The 26,475-nt window shown below is 42.2% G+C and overlaps 2 protein-coding genes across 6 annotated transcripts in view; one reads left to right on the plus strand and one right to left on the minus strand.

Moving 5' to 3' along the window:
- Positions 1–767: 767 nt before the first annotated feature.
- Positions 768–18,933, minus strand: LOC110492774 (G-patch domain and KOW motifs-containing protein). The gene is made up of 11 exons (XM_021567254.2): positions 18,681–18,933; positions 10,690–10,883; positions 10,417–10,556; positions 5,188–5,294; positions 3,349–3,550; positions 2,955–3,087; positions 2,109–2,286; positions 1,741–1,852; positions 1,549–1,618; positions 1,338–1,423; positions 768–1,197 (listed from the first exon to the last, which is right to left on the minus strand). Exons 1-11 carry the CDS (start codon positions 18,890–18,892, stop codon positions 1,069–1,071), a joined length of 1,563 nt encoding a protein of 520 aa, XP_021422929.2. The 5' UTR covers positions 18,893–18,933; the 3' UTR covers positions 768–1,068.
- Positions 18,934–21,159: 2,226 nt separating this feature from the next.
- LOC110491078 (membrane-associated guanylate kinase, WW and PDZ domain-containing protein 2) overlaps positions 21,160–26,475 on the plus strand; it is a 58,141-nt gene continuing 52,825 nt past the window's right edge. For 4 of the 5 annotated variants that reach the window (XM_036945827.1, XM_036945831.1, XM_036945830.1 and 1 more), the window contains exon 1: positions 21,705–21,972. In XM_036945827.1, coding sequence (XP_036801722.1) covers positions 21,890–21,972 — 83 coding nt within the window. In that variant the 5' untranslated portion in view covers positions 21,705–21,889. Of the gene's footprint in view, positions 21,413–21,704; positions 21,973–26,475 lie in introns of those variants that run through there. The other variant, XM_036945828.1, reaches the window with a different exon arrangement.

Below are 26,475 nucleotides of genomic sequence, written 5' to 3' on the forward strand. Positions count from 1 at the left end.
TTGGGCATGGAGTTCACCAGAGCTTCACAGGTTGCCACTGGAGTCCTCTTCCACTCCTCCATGACATCATCACGGAGCTGGTGGATGTTGCACTCCTCCACCTTCCGTTTGAGGATGCCCCACAGATGCTCAATAGGGTTTAGGTCTGGAGACATGCTTGGCCAGTCCATCACCTTTACCCTCAGCTTCTTTAGCAAGGCAGTGGTTGTCTTGGAGGTGTGTTTGGGATCGTTATCATGTTGGAATACTGCCCTGCGGCCCAGTCTCCGAAGGGAGGGGATCATGCTCTGCTTCAGTATGTCACAGTACATGTTGGCATTCATGGTTCCCTCAATGAACTGTAGCTCCCCAGTGCCGGCAGCACTCTTGCAGCCCCTGACCATGACACTCCCACCACCATGCTTGACTGTAGACAAGACACAGTTGTCTTTGTACTGCTCACCTGGTTGCTACCACACACGCTTGGCACCATCTGATCCAGACTTTGAGGTCTTCAGTCAACTTAGTGTATGTAAACTTCTGACCCACTGGAATTGATGTAGTGAAAATCTGTTTCAACAATTGTTGGAAAAATGACTTGTGTCATGCACAAAGTAGATGTCCTAACTGACTTGGCAAAACTATAGTTTGTTAACAAGAAATTTGTGGAGTGGTTGAAAAATTAGTTAATGACTCCAACCTATGTAAACTTCAACTGTGTGTGTATTGCCAACAGCATGATTATGCCATTACTGTTGTAATATTGCCACTTGTCAGGACAAAATGGCTTTGCTGTTGACATGATTTTATTACAAAGATACACTGACAAAAGTTACTCACTGTACATACACACTCTTGCATTTTATGACCAAACTTTGTAAAATGAAAACGACATGTTTGGGGCAGGTTGAGATCAGTGTTGAAGTGGAGGATAAACGCTCTTGCGGTTTACGCAACTTCTTAATTTTGCGCAAGCGTTTACCCACCTAATGTGGGGAAAAATGCATTGAACGTATAGGGAGAGTTACTTTATTCCCCCACCAATATTTTAACAGTACATCACTAGTTATATGGTAAAAGCAGAGGGTGTCAGTGATCTCCCCCTCCTACGTAATGGCAGATGGAGTCATAGTCCAGGGTGAAGACTTTCTCCTCATATCTGTCCAGCTGCACCATGGCTCTGCTCCTGTCTCGGTCCCTCTGGAGAATACGACCTATCTGGAACAACACCATGTCATTAACTACAGACACTTCAATATTTAACATGTTGTACTGCTTCAATCCAATCAGTAATGAAACAAATCCGCATGGATATTTTACAGGCAAAGTGATAACGATGAACCCATCCACTCACTCACCTGCCCCCTGTGTTCGCCAAGTACAACCATGATGTCCTCAGAGTCGGTCTTTGGCACAATGGTCTCCAGCATCGTCTGTTTCACATCTATGTTATCATGAAGACATAAGGGCATCATTGAAGGAACAATTAGATGAGTAGAGGGAACACCAGTTAAAAGAATATGGGTTGGAGTAGGTAGAATGTAATTCAGCAGTAAACCTTGAACTCACCATCTAAGAATCTGCCCTCCTCAGTACGACACACACAGATGTTTGGCGACAAGACATCCTCTATTCGCATCTTCAAAAAACAGCATAGGACATTCATTAAACTGATTCTGAAGATCAACAACACAGAACTGTAGTGGGCTGTAAAGTGTCAACAGGCAATGAATTGTGTACCAGTGCCCCTAGTGTTAATACCTTTGAATTGTAGTATTTTCCCCCTTTGAAGGCTTTATCTACAAAGCGAACTTTCAGGTCCCTCTGGAGCCAGGAGGGGGCAGCAGGAGGTAGCTTTGCCTGGGGCTTCTCTCTAAGGAGAGAAGGGAAAAGGTGATAAATAAAAAAATTACATTTGAAGCAATCATTTACTCTCAAATCATTTCATTATATGTTATCAAATGAAATGGTGTGAGTAAATAATTGCTTTAGATTGAGAATTTATGAAGGAGTACGGTAATCCAACATAAACTAAGTCATTAGTTAACCTCTTGTATTTATTTTATTTACTTTTTTATTTTATGAATCCTACACTTCCAACCTCATCCCATATTTTCAGGATCCTCTACCTGTCCTGACTAGAATCCCGGTGTTTCCTTTTCCTCTGGTCCTTCCCTCCATCCCTGTCCCTCTCAGAAGATCTACTTTTCTTCCTCTCCTCTTCCTTATTACTCCTCCTCTCTTTCTCCTCCCGTCTCTGCCGCTCCTTCTCTTTCTCCTTGTCTTTGTGGGCCCTGCTGAGGCGACCTGATTGGTAGAAAGATAGTGTTACAATTGCAACGTCACGAACAGTCCAAGGGGGCTCCATTAAACAGTTTCATCACAATGATCAAGCAGTCTCATCTGCATTATTGCTATGGTAGTGCCGATACATAGACCTATTCAGCAATAACAAATAAGCCACATGAGAGCAGTACAATTTGCCTGTTCACAAACAACAGTACCAGTGTATATTTGAAGGCCATTGCTTGTGTGTGAACCTCCCTCCACTCCAGAAACGGGTCCTTCTGATTACTGACAATAAGAGCAGTGACAGCATGGCTGTTTTGGGTTGGAATGGTAAAAGGCCATATGGCTCCTTTTCACACAGAGGCTCAAATGTCACTTAGCTAAAGGAGAGAGAGAGAGAGAGAGCCTGTGGAATCAGCCCAGCTCATCACTCAACAACAGACCAGTCTGCCCTTCGGCTGTTTTTTCCCCCTTGTTCTGGTCTAGAACCTTCCATCCATGTAGTGAGTGGGTGTCTCAGTATTGCCAAGACAACAATATTGGAAATAGTCATGGAAAGAACATTTCCATGACCCTGTATGACATCTGTTTGCTCAACTAAATTATTCCAATATTTTACGGTAAACAGGTTCAATGTCATTTCAGAGAGCAATCACAAAACTAACATGGTGGTAGGAGAAACTTACTGAGGTCTTTGCCGTTTTTGTCATATTCTGTGCGGTCAACCAGTTTCAGTGCATATTGACTGATTGTCACAGTCTTGCTACCAATCGCAAGCTTGACCACTACTCGTGCATTGTCCGGATCAACTCCTTCAATCTGTAACATAGGAATGTTGGGGCAATAGGAGGGGTGTTGCAAGGAGGGGGAGACAAAACAGTCCATCAGTGTGCAAAGGCACAAGTAGAGAGACAGTTACATGTGAGCAAAGTAAAGCTAATTGTCTTGCTCTGAAACAACAACTATGACGCCTAAGATGGCCTACGAGATAGTGATATGCCACAGTGTCATGTTCTCAGGAGATTGCTGTTGCTTTCTGTAGTTCCAGAGAGTCCAGACAAACAAAGCCAGATATCTCACCTTCCCGTACAGGTCCTTGTGTGCTCCAGACTCCACCAGCACATGGCCTCCAGGCCCCAGGACCAGGGTCTCATCCTTCCGCTCATCACCTGGCTTGGGAGGCCTCCGGGGCCCACTGGGCTCCAGGTCCCGTATAGCAGAGCGGTCAGCTCCCAGACCCAGACCCTTCGGCCTCAGCTGATGCTCTATAGGCTTCACATCCCTAGAGCGAGAGGGGAGAGAGAGAGAGAGATTAGGTGGGAGCAGGGTGAAAGTAGATTCTTCCTGGTACTCCTGTGTGTGAAGGAGCTTTTTAAAATCTACTTTATTTGTATTTTTATGGGCTTAATCATTGAATGACATATGGAATCTGTATTCATTTCATAGCATCTCTATGGGCCTAATAGTCAAGATTTGTCATTTAACTTTTAAAATGTATTAGCCTACCTTTTCATGTGGCATAAACACAACCGGTCATGCATTAATCTTATTGTCAAACAATTACTTCGAAAGGCTCATGTAGTCTACATGTGCATGTTACTCAAGGACGGTGGTTTTTCAGCCTCATTCAGATATTTATCTGATTATAATTTCCAACATTTTGTTAGTCAACTTGTCTATAATTAGATAGCCTACATGCAGTTTCTCTTCTGTCATTACTTGATGCTTGTCTAGAATTCTAAATAAAGCCTTGCTCCCCAGAACAATGTCATGAATCGAAAGAATGATCAATGCATCATCAACAATCTAGTTGACATCGGTAAAGTTCTTTCATTCCTGCTTCTCTCACGAAGCGAGGATTTAGGGACAATGGATATTTCCAAATGATGCCAGTTTGCTGGTTTCAAGGAAATCAAAAGCTTTGAAAACGATCCAACATGTTTCTGATAGTATTTCAGTTAATCTTGGATGCATATTTTATGTGGTTGAAAATGAAACTGTCAGCTTTAAAGTTGCTGAAAGAAATTGCTCGTTTAGGCTACACAACAGGTCCCTAAGCGCATATTTTCATTCTTTCAAGATGCTGAAAGGAATCCTATTTCTCTACTCCTATTCCCGAGACAAAATGTAGATTTGCTCTGTAATTTTACTGCGAGGAACACTTCATTCAGCAGAAGTTAACATTATAATAGGCTACGTGAGGCCTACAGTCAGTGTCCAGACTTCAGTTCCTATTCCAACTATTAGGCTACTCCCCTCTAAAATAATTCCCGCGTCCATACAGTGCCATTTGATAGGCCTAAAAGTAGAGAGACATCACTTACAAAACACCAAAAAGTGTTATGAATGACATTGACAATTGCCCATTCATTAGGTCTACACAAGTCAATTAGATAATTTCCCATGCGGTCCTGATAAAGTGTAATAGCCTACAGTTTTCATGGAATCTGTGTATTAATGATAGTGATAGGCTCATGTTTTACCGGTATTGCGTAACCCACACTATTTGCTTTGCTGGGACTTCGTACCGGACCGTTCCGGCTTACTGTCAACCCTGGGTGGGAGTGAACTAGGAAGTATAATGGGATGAGGTCGACCCCTATGTCTATGAGTCAATGGGTTTATATTTGCAGACTAGCAAAACAGATGGGCTTGAAGATTAAAAACAACAGTGGCCAACCACAGTAAGATTGCATTACTAAAACTACATTATTTACTGTACTCTGGGGAAAACAGCATAATCATCCTATGTCATTACTTATTTTCTGTAATATAAGTCCAATGCCAAAAACCTGATGCAACAAGAGTGGATAATATTGGCATTATAAATAAAGCAGACAAGCAAACCAGATATTTTAAAGGCACTAAAAATAACACGGAGATTGGGGATGAAGACTGACTATGAGAGAGAATACGTACTGTTTGAAGGTCCGCCCGATGCCCTCTCCGGCCTTCCAGCCCATCCCCTTCAGCATGGCTAACCCGTACACCTCCACAGGAACACTGTCATAGTCTGCCTCTGTGGACTGAAGACACACGTCACATTCTATATGCAGTCTCAGACTGTTTTTCTCACTGACATCACTATTTACACACCTACTGGTACAGTCTAATGCTCTGTACATCTGATTGTCATTTGTGTCAGCCTGCCAGATAGTGTTTCTATAGACTGACAGATGCTTGTGTATGTCCGGACTCCATACACAGACAGAAATAGCTGATTCCAATGTTGTTGTTATACAATCCTTTGGCTCTAGGCTGACAGACTCAGTCAGACCAAGTTGACTGAGGTCACCAACCACATCACAGCACTGTAGAGACATGTTGCTGTCATTATTGTGGGTGCTGTCTGTCCCAGTGCCATGCTCCTCACTAGCTCCCTTATGGGCTCTGTCTGCTCTAGGGGAAGCTGGGATCACACAATAGCGGGAGAAGCATAGAGGTGGAATGAGCCAGCTCCTCAGCCCCTCCCTAATACGGTGCATTCAGAAAGTATTCATACCCCTTGACTTATTCCACATTGTTGTGTTACAGCCTGCATTCAAAATAAATAAAGAATAATTCTCACCCATCTACACACATAACCCATAATGACAAAGTGACTTTTAGAAAATGCAATCTCATTTACATAAGTATTCACACCCCCAGTCAATACTTTGTAGAATTCATTTCCCACAGTCTGGTGGAAAGCAGACTGAACCAGGTTTTCCTCTAGGATTTTTTCTGTGCTTAGCTCCCTTAGTTTATTTTTTGTATTTAAAAACTCCCCAGTCCTTAGTGATTACAAGCATACCCATAACATGATGCAGCCACCACTTATTTTCAAGCATATGTAGAGTGGTACTCGGTAATGTTTTTTTTATTTTTTATTATTTCACCTTTATTTAACCAGGTAGGCAAGTTGAGAACAAGTTCTCATTTACAATTGCGACCTGGCCAAGATAAAGCAAAGCAGTTCGACACATACAACAACAGAGTTACACATGGAGTAAAACAAACATACAGTCAATAATACAGTAGAAAAATAAGTCTATATACAATGTGAGCAAGTGAGGAGAGATAAGGGAGGTGAAGGCAAAAAAAGGCCATGGTGTCAAAGTAAATACAATATAGCAAGTAAAACACTGGAATGGTAGATTTGCAATGGAAGAATTTGCAAAGTAGAGAGAAATAATGGGGTGCAAAGGAGCAAAATAAAAATAAATACTGTAGGGAAAGAGGTAGTTGTTTTGGGCTAAATTATAGATGGGCTATGTATAGGTGCAGTAATCTGTGAGCTGCTCTGAGTTTGAGATTTTTGTAGTTTGTTCCATTCATTGGCAGACGATAAATGGAATGAGAGGCCAAAGGAAGAATTGGTTTTGGGGGTGACCAGAGAGATATACCTGCTGGAGCGCATGCTACAGGTGGGTGCTGCTATAGTGACCAGCAAGCTGAGATAAGGGGGTTCTTTACCTAAAGGGGTCTTATAGATGACCTGGAGCAAGTGGGTTTGGAGACGAGTATTAAGCGAGGGCCAGCCAACGAGAGCGTACAGGTCGCAGTAGTGGGAAGTATATGGGGCTTTGGTGACAAAATGGATGGCACTGTGATAGACTGCATCCAATTTATTGAGTAGGGTATAGGAGGCTATTTTGTAAATGACATCGCCGAAGTCGAGGATTGGTAGGATGGTCAGTTTTACAAGGGTATGTTTGGCAGCATGAGTGAAGGATGCTTTGTTGTGGAATAGAAAGCCAATTCTAGATTTAACTTTGGATTGGAGATGTTTGATGTGGGTCTGGAAGGAGAGTTTACAGTCTAACCAGACACCTAGGCATTTGTAGTTGTCCACATATTCTAAGTCAGAGCCGTCCAGAGTAGTGATGTTGGACAGGCGGGCAGGTAGCGATCGTTTGAAGAGCATGCATTTAGTTTTACTTGTATTTAAGAGCAATTGGAGGCCACGGAAGGAGAGTTGTATGGCATTGAAGCTCATCTGGAGGGTTGTTAACACAGTGTCCAAAGAAGGGCCAGAAGTATACAGAATGGTGTTGTCTGCATAGAGGTGGATCAGACTCACCAGCAGCAAGAGTGTGAGCAAGAATGTGTTGTATTTGCCCCAAACACAACACTTTGTATTCAGAACAAAAAGTGAATTGCTTTGCCACATTTTTGGCAGTATTAATTTAGTACCTTTTTGCAAACAGGATGCATGTTTTGGAATAGTTTAATACGCTACAGGCTTCCTTCTTTTCACAGTCAATTAGGTTAGTATTGTGGAGTAACTTCAATGTTGTTGATCCATCCTCAGTTTTCTATCAAATCATTAAAACTGTATAACTGTTTTAAAGTCACCATTGGCCTCATAGTGAAATCCCCGAGCGGTTTCCTTCCTCTCTGGTAAACATAGTTAGGAAATATGCCTGTATCTTTGTAGTGACTGGGTGTAGTGATGCACCATCCAAAGTTAAATTAATAACTTCACCATGCTCAAAGGGATGTTCAATGTCTGCTTTAAAAAATATATATACAGTGGGGCAAAAAAGTATTTAGTCAGCCACCAATTGTGCAAGTTCTCCCATTTAAAAAGATGAGGCCTGTAATTTTCATCGTAGGTACACTTCAACTATGACAGACAAAATTAGAAGAAAAAAAATCCAGAAAATCACATTGTAGGATTTTTTATGAATTTATTTGCAAATTATGGTGGAAAATAAGTATTTGGTCACCTACAAACAAGCAAGATTTCTGGCTCTCACAGACCTGTAACTTCTTCTTTAAGAGGCTCCTCTGTCCTCCACTCGTTACCTGTATTAATGGCACCTGTTTGAACTTGTTATCAGTATAAAAGACACCTGTCCACAATCTCAAACAGTCACACTCCAAACTCCACTATGGCCAAGACCAAAGAGCTGTCAAAGGACACCAGAAACAAAATTGTAGACCTGCACCAGGCTGGGAAGACTGAATCTGCAATAGGTAAGCAGCTTGGTTTGAAGAAATCAACTGTGGGAGCAATTATTAGGAAATGGAAGACATACAAGACGACTGATAATCTCCCTCGATCTGGGGCTCCACGCAAGATCTCACCCCGTGGGGTCAAAATGATCACAAGAACAGTGAGCAAAAATACCAGAACCACACGGGGGGACCTAGTGAATGACCTGCAGAGAGCTGGGACCAAAGTAACAAAGCCTACCATCAGTAACACACTACGCCGCCAGGGACTCAAATCCTGCAGTGCCAGACGTGTCCCCCTGCTTAAGCCAGTACATGTCCAGGCCCGTCTGAAGTTTGCTAGAAAGCATTTGGATGATCCAGGAGAAGATTGGGAGAATGTCATATGGTCAGATGAAACCAAAATATAACTTTTTGGTAAAAACTCATCGTGTTTGGGTGACAAAGAATGTTGAGTTGCATCCAAAGAACACCATACCTACTGTGAAGATTGGGGGTGGAAACATCATGCTTTGGGGCTGTTTTTCTGCAAAGGGACCAGGACGACTGATCCGTGTAAAGGAAAGAATGAATGGGGCCATGTATCGTGAGATTTTGAGTGAAAACCTCCTTCCATCAGCAAGGGCATTGAAGAAGAAACGTGGCTGGGTCTTTCAGCATGACAATGATCCAAAACACACCGCCCGGGCAACGAAGGAATGGCTTCGTAAAAAGCATTTCAAGGTCCTGGAGTGGCCTAGCCAGTCTCCAGATCTCAACCCCATAGAAAATCTTTGGAGGGAGTTGAAAGTCCATGTTGCCCAGCAACAGCCCCAAAACATCACTGCTCTAGAGGAGATCTGCATGGAGGAATGGGCCAAAATACCAGCATCAGTGTGTGAAAACCTTATGAAGACTTACAGAAAACATTTGACCTCTGTCATTGCCAACAAAGGGTATATAACAAAGATTTGAGATAAACTTTTGTTATTAACCAAATACTTATTTTCCACCATAATTTGCAAATAAATTCATTAAAAATGTGATTTTCTGGATTTTTCCCCCTCATTTTGTCTGTCATAGTTGAAGTGTACCAATGATGAAAATTACAGGCCTCATCTTTTTAAGTGGGAGAACTTTTGGTGGCTGACCAAATACTTTTTTGCCCCACTGTATGTATATATATTCCCCATCTACCAAAAGGTGCCCTTTGCGAGGCATTGGAAAACCTTCCTGGTCGAATCTGTGTTTGAAATTCACTTGCTTGACTGAGGGACCTTACAGATAATTGTATGTGTGGGGTACAGAGATGAGGTAGTCATTAAAAAAACAATGTTAAACAATATTTTTGCACACACACACAGAGAGTCCATGCAACTCATTATGTGACTTGTTAAGCACATGTTTACTCCTGAAGTTATTTAGGCTTTCCATAACAAAGGGGGTTGAATAGTTATTGACTCAAGACATTTCAGCTTTTCATTACTTTACCTTTTTTTTTTCGAAAAACATAATTGAAATGACATTATAAGGCATTGTCTGTAGGTCAGTGACAAAAAAATAATTAAAAAAATTTAATCAATTTTAAATTCAGGCTGTAACATCAAAATGTGGAAAAATGTCAAGGGGTATGAATACTTTCTGAAGGCACTGTATCTAGAGTCAAGACAGATGTGAGATGACAGTGATGAGAGGGTGGCGGATGGGTGATGAGAAAGAGATGCACAAAGGAAGATGACTGTTGGTCTCTAGGGAGAGGGAGGGCAAGCCAGTGTCATCTCGTTCGTAAGATGCTGTCAGATTTGAAGTGAGTACGTGTCATGCACACACACTTCTCTGTTGGCACGGTTCGGTTTGGTGGAAATATCCTGCGGTCAGCACTTTCACACAGTCTCTGGTTTCAGTCCCAGTTAAACTGGTCAGTCCACCTCCATCTGTCATCGTAGACATTCTGTTGATCTGACTTTCACACACTTGTTAATCCATTGCGTGCTCTCATTCACTCATGCTTATTATAACTTTCCATCTCTGTTTAGGAATCAACTTCTCTCTTGTAACCTGACACAACTTTCAGTCGCCCTCTGTTAAAGTTGCCCGTCCTAATTTGACTTCACACATAACATTTGCTGTGAAAATGCATTGAATTTACTTCACAGTCTATTGACACAACAAGACCCAAGAACCAGACGGTAACGGATAAGGTTCCTCTGACCCTCGCCCCATACTTACAGACTCTGGTCGCAGGTCCACCTTGATGTGGTCTCCATCCTCAAACCCCTGTGGAGCCTGGTTCTGCATCAGCAGGGGGATGGTGAGGTTGGGGTCTGCTTGGTCCCCATTTTTCCACTGGTCAAGCTGCCTCTGAGATTCTGAAAGAGAGATGTGATATTGAAAGAGTGATTCAAGTATTAACAGTGGATTCACAACATTAGGATAAGGTGCTAATTTCTGATTGGCTATCTTCACTGAAGTAGTAACTGAAGCTGACACACAGACATGCACCTTCAATAATTTCTTTGACAGCCTGTGATTCCACAGAGTCCTGCTCCTGAGAGGGGGGTTGTGTTTTGGCCTTATCCCCCCCTCCATCACCGTGCCCCTGGACCTGGCCAGCTCTGTTTTCCTGCCTGCTGCACCAGCGATTCCTTTGGATGAGTGGAATGATCAGCTCCTTCGGCTTCTCCACAGGCTTGATACTAAGACAGACAAAGGAGGTAGAAGGAATTTACTAACTAGACAACAATTAGCCTTTGCAAAGCTTCCTCCCAAAGGGTGCACTGGTGTGCTTTCCTTCACTGACTTGAAAGGAAATGACTGATATAAGATAGTGAAAATTCCCACGAACCCATGGCTCCACCAATCCAGATTTTTGGGAAGTAGTGAGGGATTGTACACATTTCAGGAGAAAGTAGATATTGGGACGCACCCCCAGGCCTTTTCTCAATTAGATTGACCCATTTCAAAAGGAGGACGTAAAGGTAAACCGAGGAGAGGCCGCGAGGGGAACGTCAATGACTGTTTATATGAATGGACAAAGCCATCGATCACGTGACACCATTCATTCCTATGTGTAGACTCAATAGTGCATTTGAAGCCAAGGGAGTCGGTTAAGATGGTGTCTAATGTGGTAAATTTATGGAGACATACATTTGAGTTTGACCTACTCCAGAAAGTAACGTTGCAAGCTAGCTCAGTGCTGCCCCCTCACATTGAGTATCTCAAGATACTGCAGGCTGCCATTAGCTACAAAGTCAATGATCCTTATTACTTTTCCTTATAACTTCTTTAAAATAATTGGTTCAAGGACATACATCTGATGTGTAATAGAAGCAATTATTGGTACTGTGATGGTCTTCAAGAAATGTACTTATTTACATGAAGATGGACCACGAAGGTTGCCATTTTCCCCTTCACTATAATGGGGAATTCTGTTCTCTGCAAACAATGCCTGCAGTACGGCCTTGAACTTTGTGGGTTCAATGAGAGGGGGCAGTCGTTCTGGTGAATGTGGACAAAAATGGCTTGTGTAAAACATACTGAACATTGTGCATTGTGAATGGGCTAAATAACAATGTTATTTAAATGTGTTTCCTAAAGTTGATAATAATAATAATAATATTTAGGCTATTGACTATTTTCCTTTTTTGATATTGTTAAATAAAATTCTAAGTCTGCTAACATTTCCTAATAACATTTGACAAATTTCGACCATTATTATTTTTTACCATCTTCATTGCGGGACTTCTATTTTGAAGAGAAATCACAAGGTCACAGCCTTATTCTATGTCTTGCTTATTCTTGCTTGCTTCTCAGAGGTTCCGTCGAGGAGGGGAGGACACTCTTCAGTTAGCCTACTAACGAATTGACATCTCCTCGAACACTTACCGGTTTCCATGTCACGGAGGAGAGAGGGTGGAGGAAAAGGGAAAGGCACAGCAAGTGTGAAGTTTACATACACTTAGGAGTCATTAAAACTCGTTTTTCAACCACTCCACACATTTCTTGTTAACAAACTATAGTTTTGGCAAGTCGGTTAGGACATCTACTTTGTGCATGACAAGTAATTTTTCTAACAATTGTTAACAGACAGATTATTTAACTTATAATTCACTGTATCATAATTTCAGTGGGTCAGACGTTTACATTCACTAAGTTGACTGTGCCTTTAAACAGCTTCGAAAATTCCAGAAAATTATGTCATGGCTTTAGAAGCTTCTGATAGGCTAATTGACATAATTTGAGTCAATTGGAGGTGTACCTGTGAATGTATTTCAATGCCTACCTTCAAACTCAGTGAATCTTTGCTTGACATCATTGGAAAATCAAAAGAAATCAGCCAAGACCTCAGAAAAAAATGTTAGACCTCCACAAGTCTGGTTCATCCTTGGGAGCAATTTCCAAACGCCTGAAGGTACCACATTCATCTGTACAAACAATAGTACACAAGTATAAACACCATGGGACCACGCAGCCGTCATACCACTCAGGAAGGAGACGCGTTCTGTCTCCTAGAGATGAACGTACTTTGGTGCGAAAAGTGCAAATTAATCCCAGAACAACAGCAAAGGACCTTGTGAAGATGCTGGAGGAAATGGGTACAAAAGTATCTATATCCACAGTAAAACGAGTCCTATATCGACATAACCTGAAAGGCCGCTCAGCAAGGAAGAAGCCACTGCTCCAAAACCGCCATAAAAAAGCCAGACTACGGTTGGAACCGCACATGGGGACAAAGATCATTCTTTTTGGAGAAATGTCCTCTGGTCTGATGAAACAAAAATAGAACTGTTAGGCCATAATAACCATTGTCATGTTTGGAGGGAAAAGGGGGAGGCTTGCAAGCACAAGAACACCATCCCAACCGTGAAGCACGGGGGTGGCAGCATCATGTTGTAGGGGTGCTTTGCTACAGGAGGGACTGGAACACTTCACAAAATATATGGCATCATGAGGTAGGAAAATTATTTGGATATATTGAAGCAACATCTCAAGACATCAGTCAGGAAGTTAAAGCTTGGTCGCAAATGGGTCTTCCAACTGGACAATGACCCCATGCTTACTTCCAAAGTTGTGGCAAAATGGCTTAAGGACAACAAAGTCAAGGTATTGGAGTGGCCATCACAAAGCCCTGACTTCAATCCTATAGAAAATTTGTGAGCAGAACTGAAAAGGTGTGTGCGAGCAAGGAGGCCTGCAAACCTGACTCAGTTACACCAGCTCTGTCAGGAGGAATGGGCCAAAATTCACCTAACACTTTGTGGGAAGCTTGTGGAAGGCTACCTGAAACTTTTGACCCAAGTTAAACAATTTAAAGGCAACGCTACCAAATACTAATTGAGTGTATGTAAACGTCTGACCCACTGGGAATGTGATGAAAGAAATAAAAGCTGAAATAAATAATTCTCTACTATTATTCTGACATTTCACATTCTTAAAATAAAGTGGTGATCCTAACTGAACTAAAAAACAGGGAATTTTTACTGGGATTAAAATGTCAGGAATTGTGAAAAACTGAGTTTAAATGTATTTGGCTAAAGTGTATGTAAACTTCTGACTTCAACTGTAGGTGTCCTAGCCTACCTCTTTCAGGCAATACATTCAATGCAGTATTAGCCTTATATTTAACTGATTTGTGCTGGGTTAAACATAATAAGCTTCTAACCTTTGTCTCATGCGCAATACGCAAGCACCTGTACTCTGCTGGCCTCTCCTTAAAGAACACTCCTTAACTCTTGGAGTCTCATACAGGAAAAGCTAGACTTGAATAGTTACTGGACATTGTTTTTTCACCATTACTTATACCAATAGACTATTCGAAGAGGGAAGCAAGCTCTTTTTTTTGCTGAATGTTAAATACAGCAGCCAAGAGACGCTCGATGGCGGTAGGCTTTAGCAGTTATTTATTCAGACCTATAACCATTCAATCTGTGAAGAGAAGTGAAAGGCTTCTGCATCTAATTCTAGCCCTATACTATTCAAGGATGTCATTAGAATGAAGATAAAGGACAACAAAACTTGTTTCATTTAACTGTTGAAAGCGAGGAAGGAAAGAAGCAGCAATAGAGAAAGGTAGGCTAATAACTTTAGGGGAAATATAATGAAAAGGTATATACACAAGTCAGCCTACTAATTATACAGTGCATTCAGACCCCTTGGCTTTTTCCACATTTTGTTACATTACAGCTCTATTCTAAAATGGATTCGTGTTTTTCCCCCCCTCATCAAATCTACACACAACACCCCATAATGACAAAGCAAAAACTGGTTTCATACATTTTTGCAAATTAACTTAAATATCACATTTACATAAGTATTCAGACCCTTTACTCAGTACTTTATTGAAGCACCTTTGGCAGCAATTACAGCCTTGAGTCTTTTGGGGTACGACGCTACAAGCTTGGCACACCTGTATTTGGGAGGTTCTCCCATTCTTCTCTGCAGATCCTCCCAAGCTCTGTCAGGTTGGATGGGGAGCGTCGCTGCACAGCTATTTTCAGGCCTCTCCAGAGATGTTCGATCGCGTTCAAGTCCGGGCTCTGGCTAGGCCACTCAAGGACATTCAGACACTTGTCCCGAAGCCACTCCTGCATTGTCTTGGCCGTGTGCTTAGCGTTGTTGTCCTGTTGGAAAGTGAACCTTCACCCCAGTCTGAGGTCCTGAGCGCTCTGGAGCAGGTTTTCATTCAAGGATCTCTCTGCTCCTTTCATCTTTCCCTCGATTCCAACTAGTCTCCCAGTCCCTGCCGCTGAAAAAGCATCCCCACAGCATGATGCTGCCACCACCATGCTTCACCGTAGGAATGGTTTTGGCCAGACGATAAGCGGTGCCTGGTTTCCTCCAGACGTGACACTTGGCATTGAGGCCAAAGTGTTCAATCTGGGTTTCATCAGACCAGATAATCTTGTTTCTCATGGTCAGAGTCCTTTAGGTGCCTTTTTGGCACTGAGGAGTGGCTTCCGTCTGGCCATTCTACCATAAAGGCCTGGTGGAGTGCTGCAGAGATGGTTGTCCTTCTGGAAAGTTCAGAGGAACTCCGGAGCTCTGTCAGAGTGACCATCGGTTTCTTGGTCACCTCTCTGACCAAGGCCCTTCTCCACGGATTGCTCAGTTTGGCCAGGCGGCCAGCTCTAGGAAGAGTCTTGGTGGTTCCAAACTTCTTCCATTTAAGAATGATGGAGGTCACTGTGTTCTTGGTGACCTTCAATGCTGCAGAAATGTTGTGGTACCCTTCCCCAGATCTGCGCCTCAACACAATCCTGTCTCGAAGCTCTATGGACAATTCCTTTGACCTCATGGCTTGGTTTTTGCTCTAACATGCACTGACAACTGTCAACTGTGGGACCTTTATATAGACAGGTTTTTGGGGCGGCAGGGTAGCCTAGTGGTTAGAGCGTTGGACTCATAACCGAAAGTTTGCAAGTTCAAACCCCCGAGCTGACGTTCTGCCCCTGAACAGGCAGTTAACCCACTAGGCCGTCATTGAAAATAAGAATTTGTTCTTAACTGACTTGCCTAGTAAAATAAAATTAAAAAAAAATAAAAATAGAATTCCAAATCATGTCCAATGAATTGAATTTACCACAGGTGGACTCCAATCAAGTTGTAGAAACATCAAGGATGATCAATGGAAACAGGATGCACCTGAGCTCAATTTCGAGTCTCACAGCAAAGGGTCTGAATACGTCTGTAAATAAGTTATCCGTTTTTATTTTTTAATACATTTGAAAAACTTTTATATTAAAAACTGTTTTTGCTTTATAATGAGATATTGATGAGGATTTATTTATTAAATCATTTTTAGAATAAGGCTGTAATGTAACAAAATGTGGAAAAGGGGAAGGGGTCTGAATACTTTCCGAACGCACTGTACAAATAGGCCCTATTATATTTCAAAATTAAAATCAAATTCGCAAATACTTGTACCTCTATAGGTTACACGTGCTGTACCAGAATTGCATGTTCTCTTCTGCTTTTGAACGAAGTGCGTTTGAATGATGCGTGTAATTCCAGTCCATTTAATACAGTACATTAATACAGTTCACACTCAAATAAATTATTTTGGTTCTAGAATTTGTCGGTTCTATCGTTTTTTTTGATGATGAGCACCTCCCTACTCATGTAAAGCTGAGGTATGCATTAAAAGCTTTTGTCCCCAAACCATTACAGTGCAGGAATTGTAAAGAATTTGACCATGTTTTAAGTGTGTGCAGACTGGTGGACTATACAGAAGATTGGAGTGAAGAACATCCATTTTGCAATAGAGTTCATGGAGTGCCCTGTAAGGGTGAAGGAGGTTGATGAGGCAAAAGTTAGGGCGGTCCATCGGATCTCCAAAGAGCAAGTGAAGTTGAAGAAATGGTAGTAGATGCAGCAATGCCCATAGTGAATAGGGCTATTTGTCAACCAAGAGAACTGGGCATGATGTACGTAAAGAAAGTGGATGTTGTGGCGTTCAATGCAACTGTGAAGTTGCACAGCTCAAGTATAAAGGAACTCAAAGAAATAGGACATCATTGTGGCTGCGGCAGGAAGGTATCTGGGGCAGCAGGAAAATATCTGGAGCTTCAGGAATTCACAGCGGAAGATTTACAAAGGTTATTGGCGATGGAAGATGTGCTGTCCTCCTAGGCTCCTACTGTGTAGGGATTTGACATGGATAATTCGTTTTAACAGATGAGGCATGGAGCATGTCGATGAGTGATTTTCAGGTAGACAGTATGAGTTTTTTTAATCCACATTTGTCTTTTAGGATATTTTATTTTCATCCCACACAGTTGGTGGTGACAACACACCTTTTTGCGTGTAGTTCACTGTATAACCCAAAGAAGAAGAAATGTAGCTATGGATGGACATTGTGGCTATGAGGTGGGGGTAATGGACAGGGAAAAAAAGGAGAAAAGTGGAACACATTGTAAGTAAATATGGAATGGGGGAATGCACATGCCTTCTGGAAGATCTGATGAAGGTGAAGACGGTGGACAGAAACAAAAAGGTGGAACATATCTTGAGTGAATATGGAGTGGTGGATCACACATACCTTTTGGAAGAGCTACAGAAGGAAATTGAACATGACGAGAGAAGATTAATTAACTGCGGGGGCAGGTGCGGTGAAGACCACCGAGTTTGAGCCTTGTCCCGAGTTGATTCTGGCCCAGTGTGAGTGAGATTTATGGAGAGAATGGATCATTTCCTTCTGGCAGATCCATATGTGGTGTTAGGTTGGGGAATGTTGGGTGGGTGAAAGTGACTCGAAGTGGAATTTTATGCATTTATGCTGTCCACTAGGAGCGTGCGCTCTGCACCACGTAACTGGGGACAAGAACTGTGACTTGCTTTCCTCTGGAGCAGGGCGCCATTGAAAGGAGTGATAACTGGAGTGGCGTTAAGTGTTGATGAGGATCAACTGATGTTGAAGCTTCCCGGTGTCTGCGACACCTGCCATTTGGTGCGATGCAAACCCGTTGGAGAGCGGTGTGAAACACACAAGACACGGTCTGTACTCTTGAGTTTTGATGCAGGCTTTACCAGATAAAGTCAAGTTAGGACGTGTCAGTTATCCCATGAGAGTTTTTGTCCCAAATCCATTACGGCATTTTAGGTGTCAAGCTTATGGTCATGTGGAAGCATGGAGGGAAACCCCTAAATGTGAGAGGTGTGCAGGAGAACATGAGACAAATGAATGTGTATTGGTGGAAAAAAATTGTGTGTGTAAACTGTACGGGTACCCATGGTGCTGGATATCACAGCTGCCCAGAGAGAGAAAGGCAGGTTCAGGTTGCCAGGATAAGAGTAGTGCAGGAGGTGTTGTATGCTGAGGCAGTGAAGAGAGTAGTATAGAAGAAGACTGGTCCAGGGTGAGGGATCCTAAGAGGATTCCTGTGAGTAGGCAGAGGCCAGTAGAGAGTGATAGGAATAGCATGTGCTTCCGTAAGGTTGTTTTTTTGGCGTTTATGGCCATGGATGTCAATTGTACCGCAGAATTGGAGTGTAAAAATCACAGAGAATAGGTACAACATTTTACTGCAGAAAAGTTACATGTTTTGACCAATAGTGTCCCATCCTCCCAGGCTGCTGGCCTTGAGTAGGATCTGATAGGTCCAAATTAGTGGAATTGTGTAGATTTTTTAATGGGTGCAGCCAGGGTTAGTTGGTATGGCAATTTTTCACAAAGTGTCATGAATTCATACAAAGGAATAGTAGCCAATGCTACTACAGAATAGTAACATATTATTTGTTTGCGGGCCGCCATAATACCAAAGAAGAAATGTAGCTACCGGCATGTAGCTACAACTCTACCCGCAAAGAGTTTCTAAACCGTAGTCTTTCCTACCGGTGGCTAAATACATAGCTAACTAGCGAATACATAAAGGGACAGCAACATGTTTATTCAACATACAGGCTAGTAACGTTATTAGCTGACTACTAGGCAACAATATGTATTAATGCAACTGTATTTAGACACCAACATTAGAAGCTAGCTAACGTTAGCTTACCTTAGCAATTCTTTCCCATCGACTCCGGTTAAATAATCTCGCTCATCTGCGTTGATAGCTTCATCCCGACTAGATTTTAATTTACTTACAGTTTTGCTAAAACCAAAAGATATAGCCCCTGATTTCCTCTCTCCTTGTTGTTGATGTGCATTAGATGTGGATGCATCAACAGGAACGTTCCTGCTGTTTTGCTCCTGTTGAGAGGCCGCCATGTTTGCAAGGCAAATGCTATATGGGATGCTTGGGACGTCCCGACCCTAAACATAACCCATGCATAACCATTTTACATTTAATCTTGAGATATGGGATATATATTGTGATATGCACGGACCATGTTTTTTGCGATGTATGAGGAGAGAAAATAGTTTTGGGTAATGCAGTTTTATGTGGACCGACAGCGCGATTTGATGGATCAGTTTAGATACCAAGTAGCGGTGCGTGGGTAAAATCACTGGGGTAATTGCGTTGTTTGCTCAATAGTCTGTTAATTAACATGTCTTGCAACCGTGATATATAGGCCTAAAGGCCGAGACAATAATAATAATAAATTCAACCACACCTTTGTTTTCTCACAAAACCGGGTAGCAACCTCTGTCTAGTGAAGTCCACAAAGCATATTATACATGACCTACAGCATGGTCTAGCAAGTTAATGTTTTGGACATTTTTGGACCACTAAACAACTATTGATTTAGAACCACAAAGAGTTACCGCAAGTTGCAAAGAAAACAGGAGCTGCCTCCACTATTCCAGCACCATTTCAACTTCAACATCAACAAATCACTTCTGACCGCTTAGTCTAATACAGTGACAACTAAAAGATACCAAAAACAATTTAGTCCAATCAACGTAAGCTAAATATGTGGCTATCAATGGTTCTGATTTCTGTATGTGTGTATAAGTGCGCATTCGTGCAAATAGAAAACATGTTGACTCACCTTACTGGTAGAGAAACGCCATCCTCCTCTCTTTCATGTTGACAAAACGGTCTATCACTCTGTCATACAGTAGACACTTTTATTTTTTGTTGTCCTAGGCTACCTGGCTAAAATGCTTGCTCGCTAGTGTAACTTCCTTTCATGACCATCCTTAGCTAGTTAACATTAACCTTCTACATCTAGCTACATATTGAACTTCCATCCTCTCAGGCCAGGGGCACCATGTATGAATTAATGGTTGGATCAGAATCGTCATTCTAATCATTTGCCAGTACTGAGAATTAAGTAAAACCACAAGTCCAAATCCCTATCTCCATCCATGGCTAATTTAGGAACGGGACAATTTTAGCTAGCAGGCTAGCTAGCCACCTGAGGACAACACAACGAGATGCAACATTTTTCTGTCCATTATGTATGCTCTAAAATGGGATTTGATAGGAGTAACGCCAAAATCCAAGCTGGCTTCCCCTAACACTTTTTTTTGGGTGCGCCAGGACCATTTACAGTTGATTTTGCTCAGTTTACTCAACGCTGATTGGAAAATTTGTTATACTTTTTTTTTGTCAAGAGAGGCCAGATGCTTGCTGGCTTCCCTTGCCTCAACGCTAATGCCGGCAACAATGTCATAGATGTCACATCAGATAGATGGCCTACACGTAGATGGCCTACACGTAGAGAGACAGAGGGGCGCTGTTTCGCTCACTCAGATGCTTTCTCCTGTGAGATACATTCAGCCTCTTGCGAATTGAACGAAAGTATGAAACATAGACAAAAGATACATGATTGTATCTATTCTTTTTTTTATATTGGTACATTACTGGGGGAGCCTGGCTTCCCTTGGAATCCATGAATACATGCCACTGTTAGACACTACATTTCACAAAATGTCTTTATTATAGGGAATTTTCTGTTGCACAACTGAATGCATTCTACCGAAATGTGTCTTCCCCTTTTAACCTAACCCCCCTGAATCAGAAAGGTGCGTGGCTGCCTTAATTGACATCATCAGCGCCCAGGGAACCGTTGTTATTTGGGGTTAACTGCCTTGCTCAAGGGCAAAATAGCAGGGTTCAGCACAATGTTGGCTCAGGAATTCGAATCAGCGACCTTTAGCTTACTGGCCCAACGCTCTTAACTACTAGGCTTCCTGCCGCCACATGTAAAGAGTCTTGTACAGCCAACCACTTGTATTTTTTTAGGCTGAAAAGTAGTCGATTGTATTTTTAATATATGTTTTATTTTATATTAGAATAGGCGTTGCAGATTCGATGCCCAACCTGAGTTAGTCCAATGTGTTATTTAAGTTTAGTCCATTACTTCAACTTCAGCATACTGTGTTTTATTATGTCAACCTCTCATCAGACTAGCCTAATGCTAAAAGATGAGCGGATCGGACAAACTAAATAAAGTGAAGGATAATACAGGAGGCCTGCACTGTAGGGGCGGTTCTTTTCCCCAATCCCCCCCCCCCCATGCCCCCACTTCCCTTGGTGCTCATTTGCGTTATCATTGTTTCTCTTTGCTTTTTGTGACCGAGAACATTATGCTCAAGTCCCACGCAATTGTGACCTGTTCAACTGCCGCAAGGCATCGCAATCGCGCTCTGACAGCATCGCATCTCCAGTTCCGTAACACCTCTGTCCAGTTAAAATCAATATCGCCGCGTGTCTTTTCTTTACATCATTGGCCTCAACTACCGTGTCAAAATTCGGTTTAACGTCTACAACCAAACTGATTTATCAAAAGAAGATAAAAAGCAAAGGGATATGCCGAGAAGAAAGCAGGAATTATGAAGGTGAGCATACGTGTCTGGACGAGGTTCGTGTGTTAGCCTATCATTTCTGCTACCAACCAATAAGTGAAGAGTTAAACATAGACATAGCCCATGTTAAGTTAAACACCCATGCCATGCAGCCATTATCACAACTAACCCCAGGCTGTCCATGGAATAGCCTACCAGGCTCTTGATTTATAGAGTAAACCTGTCAGATTTGCAGTTTTTTTTGCCCGACTGTTTTTTTCCTCTGTCAGATCACGGGTCTCGTGCTCAGCTGTAGAGCATCCTGTACAACAGTGTCCAAATACTCCGTCTGGCGTGCACATCGCGTCAGAGTGTCTCTACCGAAACGATCGATAACAGCTGTCAATAAACTCGCTTAGTCCGATTTCAAATAGCTGGAATTGAATACATTTAGAATAGAAAAGTATTTGCCTTTTATTTTTTCATATTCAATTGTGACCGTTGGGGTCAAGTGTAGTTTCGGTCGGGTCAATGTATATAGACGCGTTTAAACGTCTCCTCGTTGAACGGCTAAATTGCTTGAAAAGAATGTGTGTATGTCAGCGCCAAGGCAGGTCAGTATTTTTCCCTAAATATTAGGATACCAATGTGACCATGTGTTGTGAGAGTGTGGGCTCCTTATACAGAGGATGAGGGAGGGATATCTACCTGATTAAGGGGACAGTTGACTGGTCAACAGTTTACCTGTAGGTTAGCTTTCAGTTTTAGCTTCTTGAATGTTTTCTTTGTACAGTATTGTCAGAATGTGATTGTTCACCATTTTTTAATATATTTTTATTATTGTCTAAGAAGTAGACAAGATAATCAAGACAGTCTCAACATTGTAAGAAATATAATTTCGTTTCATGCCTTGATTTCCGTGTGATACCCAAACAAAAATGTAGAACAGTAAATAATGACAGAAGTAATATAAGTAGTTGTCCTACTGTAATAGTAGTATTGCACATGTTCAATGGACTTGTGCCAGTTTTGCAATTAGTGTTGTCATGGACACAGATTTGACATGTTTCATGCCTGCAAAATCGACTGTGCAGTGTGTGTTTGTGTGACAAACAAGCCGTTTGTCACACATTTGATTAACAACATACAAGCCGTATGTTGTTAATCAAATTAAATGCACACATGTTCTTGAATATCTGTGTAAGTAAACATGTGTAGGATTGTGTGTGTGTGTGTGTGTGCTTGTGCATGTTTGTTTGTGTGTGTCTGTGTGTGTTTGGCTGTCAGTTGGTGTGCAGGGTGTGTCCCTGCTTGTTTTGAAGTGATGGACGTGTGACCCTGACTTCACACGGAGCGTTGCTCTGGGCTCTGGGAGCAGTCAAGGTTATAGTGGTATTATGAATCATGAATTAAGTCCAGGCGAACCAGAAACGTGTGGCGCTATCCCAGCCACTTGTACTCGGAGACTACTGTCTCTCCACAGCTCTGCACACACGGTATCCCCGAGAGACCTACTCTCTCTCATCTCCTCACCTATTGACACCCACAGGTTTACCAATTTTAGGACTCAGTTGCTGATGGCATATCCTTGACTTTTCAAGGTCTTGTTTTTGGCATGTGCATTATCTCTTCTATCTCCTTCTCTCCCTCCCCCTTTTTTTCTATCCATTCTTTCACATAGTCTTAACCATCTGTAATTAACCTGAAATATATTTGGCCGTTTGCCAGCAGTCTTCAACATTTTCCCCACTAACCAGCTAATGAGAGAGTAGCAGATTAAGTGGGAAGTGACATTCTCTTTTGTAGTATTACTTTATGTCACCAGGGAGTTGTTGATTCTCTAATGATGTGCTTGTTCTTCCCTTCACACTCATGCATATTCATGGTTTTAAGGTGTGGTTAGGGGAGGAGGAGGTGGCGGACAGAGGATGTGCGGTAGTTTACCCTTGACAGGGCAGGGCTACACAGACACTCCCCCATCTGTGGACCGAATCTTTGCTCTCTGTTACTGCATTGGAATTCTGTAGTTGTAGCGTTCACTGTCTATTCTAAGACCTTGTCTCAAGTGTAGCAGTTAATGTTTGGCTTGGCCATTCTATTATTAGTACTGAACAGAACTGGCACCCATTTCCAAGATTGTTTCTTCCCTATTTAATGTGTGTTGCTCATCTATCCATATAATTTGATAGGCACACAGACATACAGCAACACTTTGACTAGATACATGTTTGCTAAGTGTGCAGACGTAAATAACCCTCCAATCGGGCATGCAAATCAATTTAATGACAAATCAGTAGCAGCGTGTGAAATAACAATTGCACTGCAGTAATTTGAAAAGCCTGGCGGTGGTATGCTTGAGTCAGTGTGAAAACTAGGATCAATGTCAGGTGGCAGGGAACTGTCGGAGCAGTGTGGAGGGAGGGTCACCTTCACCCATCCATACTGAATCAGCACAATCTCCCCCACACACTCTTAACACACATGCACACGCACACACGCTCTCCAACTCCCGCTCAGTTCTGCCTCAGGTTACTGTACTGTGGCCTCGCAAAACACAAAACCACACCTCTCCTCCTCCCTTTTATCAGTTCATTGCTTCTCCAGAAAGACAGCCAGTCATAATGGTTTAATTTTTCCTTTATTTCCTGGTCCTCTCTCTTTCTTGTGCTTTCCTTTATTTTTTTCATTTCTTACTTTCTCTCTATTTTCTTTCTCTTTTTTTTTATCCCATTCTCTTTCATTCTTTCCCCCTTCGTTCCTTTCTGCTTTTCATTCTCCGCTCTGTCTCGTGTTTCAGAGAGAGTACTTATCCCTAATCTGAGTCAAAGGAGCTACGATGCCTCACTGACCCTTTTAATTAAAGTGAGCTCTCTGCCTGACGATGAGAGCTCATCGCTGACCTCACTGAGGAGTGATATGCTTCCTGGCAGACTTATAAGGAACCTGTTGTTGTATTTTTCTTCACAGGAGTGGAGTACTACTGGACGGCTAAATAACATTGCTTACTTGCCCCATGCATTACTGTGTTCGTTTCAGGTTCAACTGAATGCTTCTGTACTTCACTCCTTAGGGAGTCACCTTTACTTAGACTGCCATCTAAAGAGAGGGGTTGTGTATATGTCTGCATGTTTCATTTTCCGTCTCTCCTCAGATCACTCCCATTCTGTACTGTGTGTTAAGCACCATTGTGAGAGGTGTACAAGAGGATGACATGAATTGACTAGAGGCGCACACAATTCATGGAGGGGAAGAGAGCATCTCTGATTGAGTGTATTGAATGGAAAATCTATCGGATAGACGGGTTTACAAACAAATGCATCTTACATTGGGGTTAATGTATGCCACAGGTTTTGAGTGTGTGTGTGTGTGTCCATGCTAGCATGTTTGAGACATAGGGAGTTATTTTTAGTTTTTCATCCCACAAGCATTTAATCTTTTATTTTTAAATCTGCCACTGCTGTCTGTTTTGTGTTGAGCAATCCCATGTCCTAGATTTAATAGTGAGTGAGCATCAGAGAGTTTTAACACACGTTGCTGCACAGCTAGTTTGCGTAAATATTCTGCAGGGGAGGTCCAAAAACAAGATGCAGGTCAAGATTAAAATTGAACGCTAGAAGAAACCCTTATTTGCATTTCCTGTCTGTTAAAGAGAGTGGCCTCGCTGTATCCATTCTATTAGTTACACTGATATTTAAGGTCGCTGGCTATTTAACATGCTTTGTTAGGCTGACCTCCAACACGGACAAGCCACTGTAGGATGGTGTAAGATCATGCACCATCAAGAGCATTCTGTCTGGTTGTATCACCGCCTGGTACGGCAACTACGCTGCCCGCAACCGCAGGGCTCTCCATAGGGTGGTGCAGTCAGTTGACTCATCCCAACACATCCCCGGAGGCACACTGCCTGCCCTCCAAGACATCTACAGCACCCAGTGTCACAGGAAGTCAAGAAGATCATCAAGGACCTCAGCCACCCGAGCCTGTTCTCACTGCTAACAGGTGGAGACAGTAAAGGTGCATCAAAGCTTGGACCGAGAGACGGAAAAGCAGCTTCTATCTCCAGGCCATCAGACTGTTAAACAGTCATCACTAGCCGGCCTCTGCCCGGTACCCTACCCTGAACCTCAGACATTGTCACTAGCCAGCTACCACCCAGTACTTTACCCGGAACCTTGGATACTGCTGCCCTACTGTGTGTACTGTAAATCTGTGTACACAGTGGTGGGAAAAGTACCCAATTGTCATACATAAAGTAAAAGTAAAGATACCTTAATAGAAAATTACTCAAGTAAAAGTGAAAGTCACCCAGTAAAATATTACTTGAGTAAAAGTCTTAAAGTATTTGCTTTTTATATACTTAAGTATCAAAAGTAAGAGTATTTGCTCAAATATACTTAAGTATCAAAAGTAAGAGTATTTGCTCAAATATACTTAAGTATCAAAAGTAAAAGTATAAATTATTTCAAATTCCTTATATTAAGCAAACCAGACAGCACCATTTTCTTGTTATTTTAATGTACGGATAGCCAGTGGCACACTCCAACATTCAGACGTAATTTACAAAGCATGTGTGTTTACTGAGTCCGCCAGATCAGAGGCAGTAGGATGACCAGGGATGTTCTCTTGATAAGTGTGTGAATTGGACCATTTTCCTGTCCTGCTAAGCAGTAAAAATGTAACGAGTGATATCACTACAGAGGCGATACCAGGTGAGATACCAGGTGAGATACCAGGTGAGATGCCAGGTGAGATACCAGGTGAGATACCGGGTGAGATAGCAAGAAGCATGGGGCTACTGTAGCAGGACTGAGATTGGTAATCAGGATAGGCAATTGAGATAGCTTATTGCCTGTGTTGTGTCTGGACCAATGGCCTTTTAAAGTATAGTATATGGTGCTCCAAATGATGCCTGTCTAAATGCTCTCTCCCCCTCGTTTTCTCCAGTCCTGTCCTGATACATCTGCAGAGCGCCACAATTCTTCCATTTTCCAACACACTGCAGAATGTGGAATTCAATTAGCCACTGTCTTAATTGAGGCGTTTTGCTTACACTGTTTTCTTGAAGGTTTTTGAGTATTGTACGCCCTCCAATGTCAATCATAGTGTCTCTTGACTTG

This window comes from Oncorhynchus mykiss, chromosome 16, assembly GCF_013265735.2.
Source record: "Oncorhynchus mykiss isolate Arlee chromosome 16, USDA_OmykA_1.1, whole genome shotgun sequence".
Classification (NCBI taxonomy): domain Eukaryota; kingdom Metazoa; phylum Chordata; class Actinopteri; order Salmoniformes; family Salmonidae; genus Oncorhynchus; species Oncorhynchus mykiss.

Excerpts from the sequence above, each read along its gene's own strand:
- LOC110492774 (XM_021567254.2), bottom strand. The coding sequence starts at position 18,892 with ATGGCGGCCTCTCAACAGGAGCAAAACAGCAGGAACGTTCCTGTTGAT. Across the intron at positions 1,619-1,740 it reads GAAAATACTACAATTCAAAG|ATGCGAATAGAGGATGTCTT; the intron begins GTATTAACACTA and ends TGTTTTTTGAAG. Across the intron at positions 1,424-1,548 it reads GGAGGGCAGATTCTTAGATG|ATGTGAAACAGACGATGCTG; the intron begins GTGAGTTCAAGG and ends ATGATAACATAG.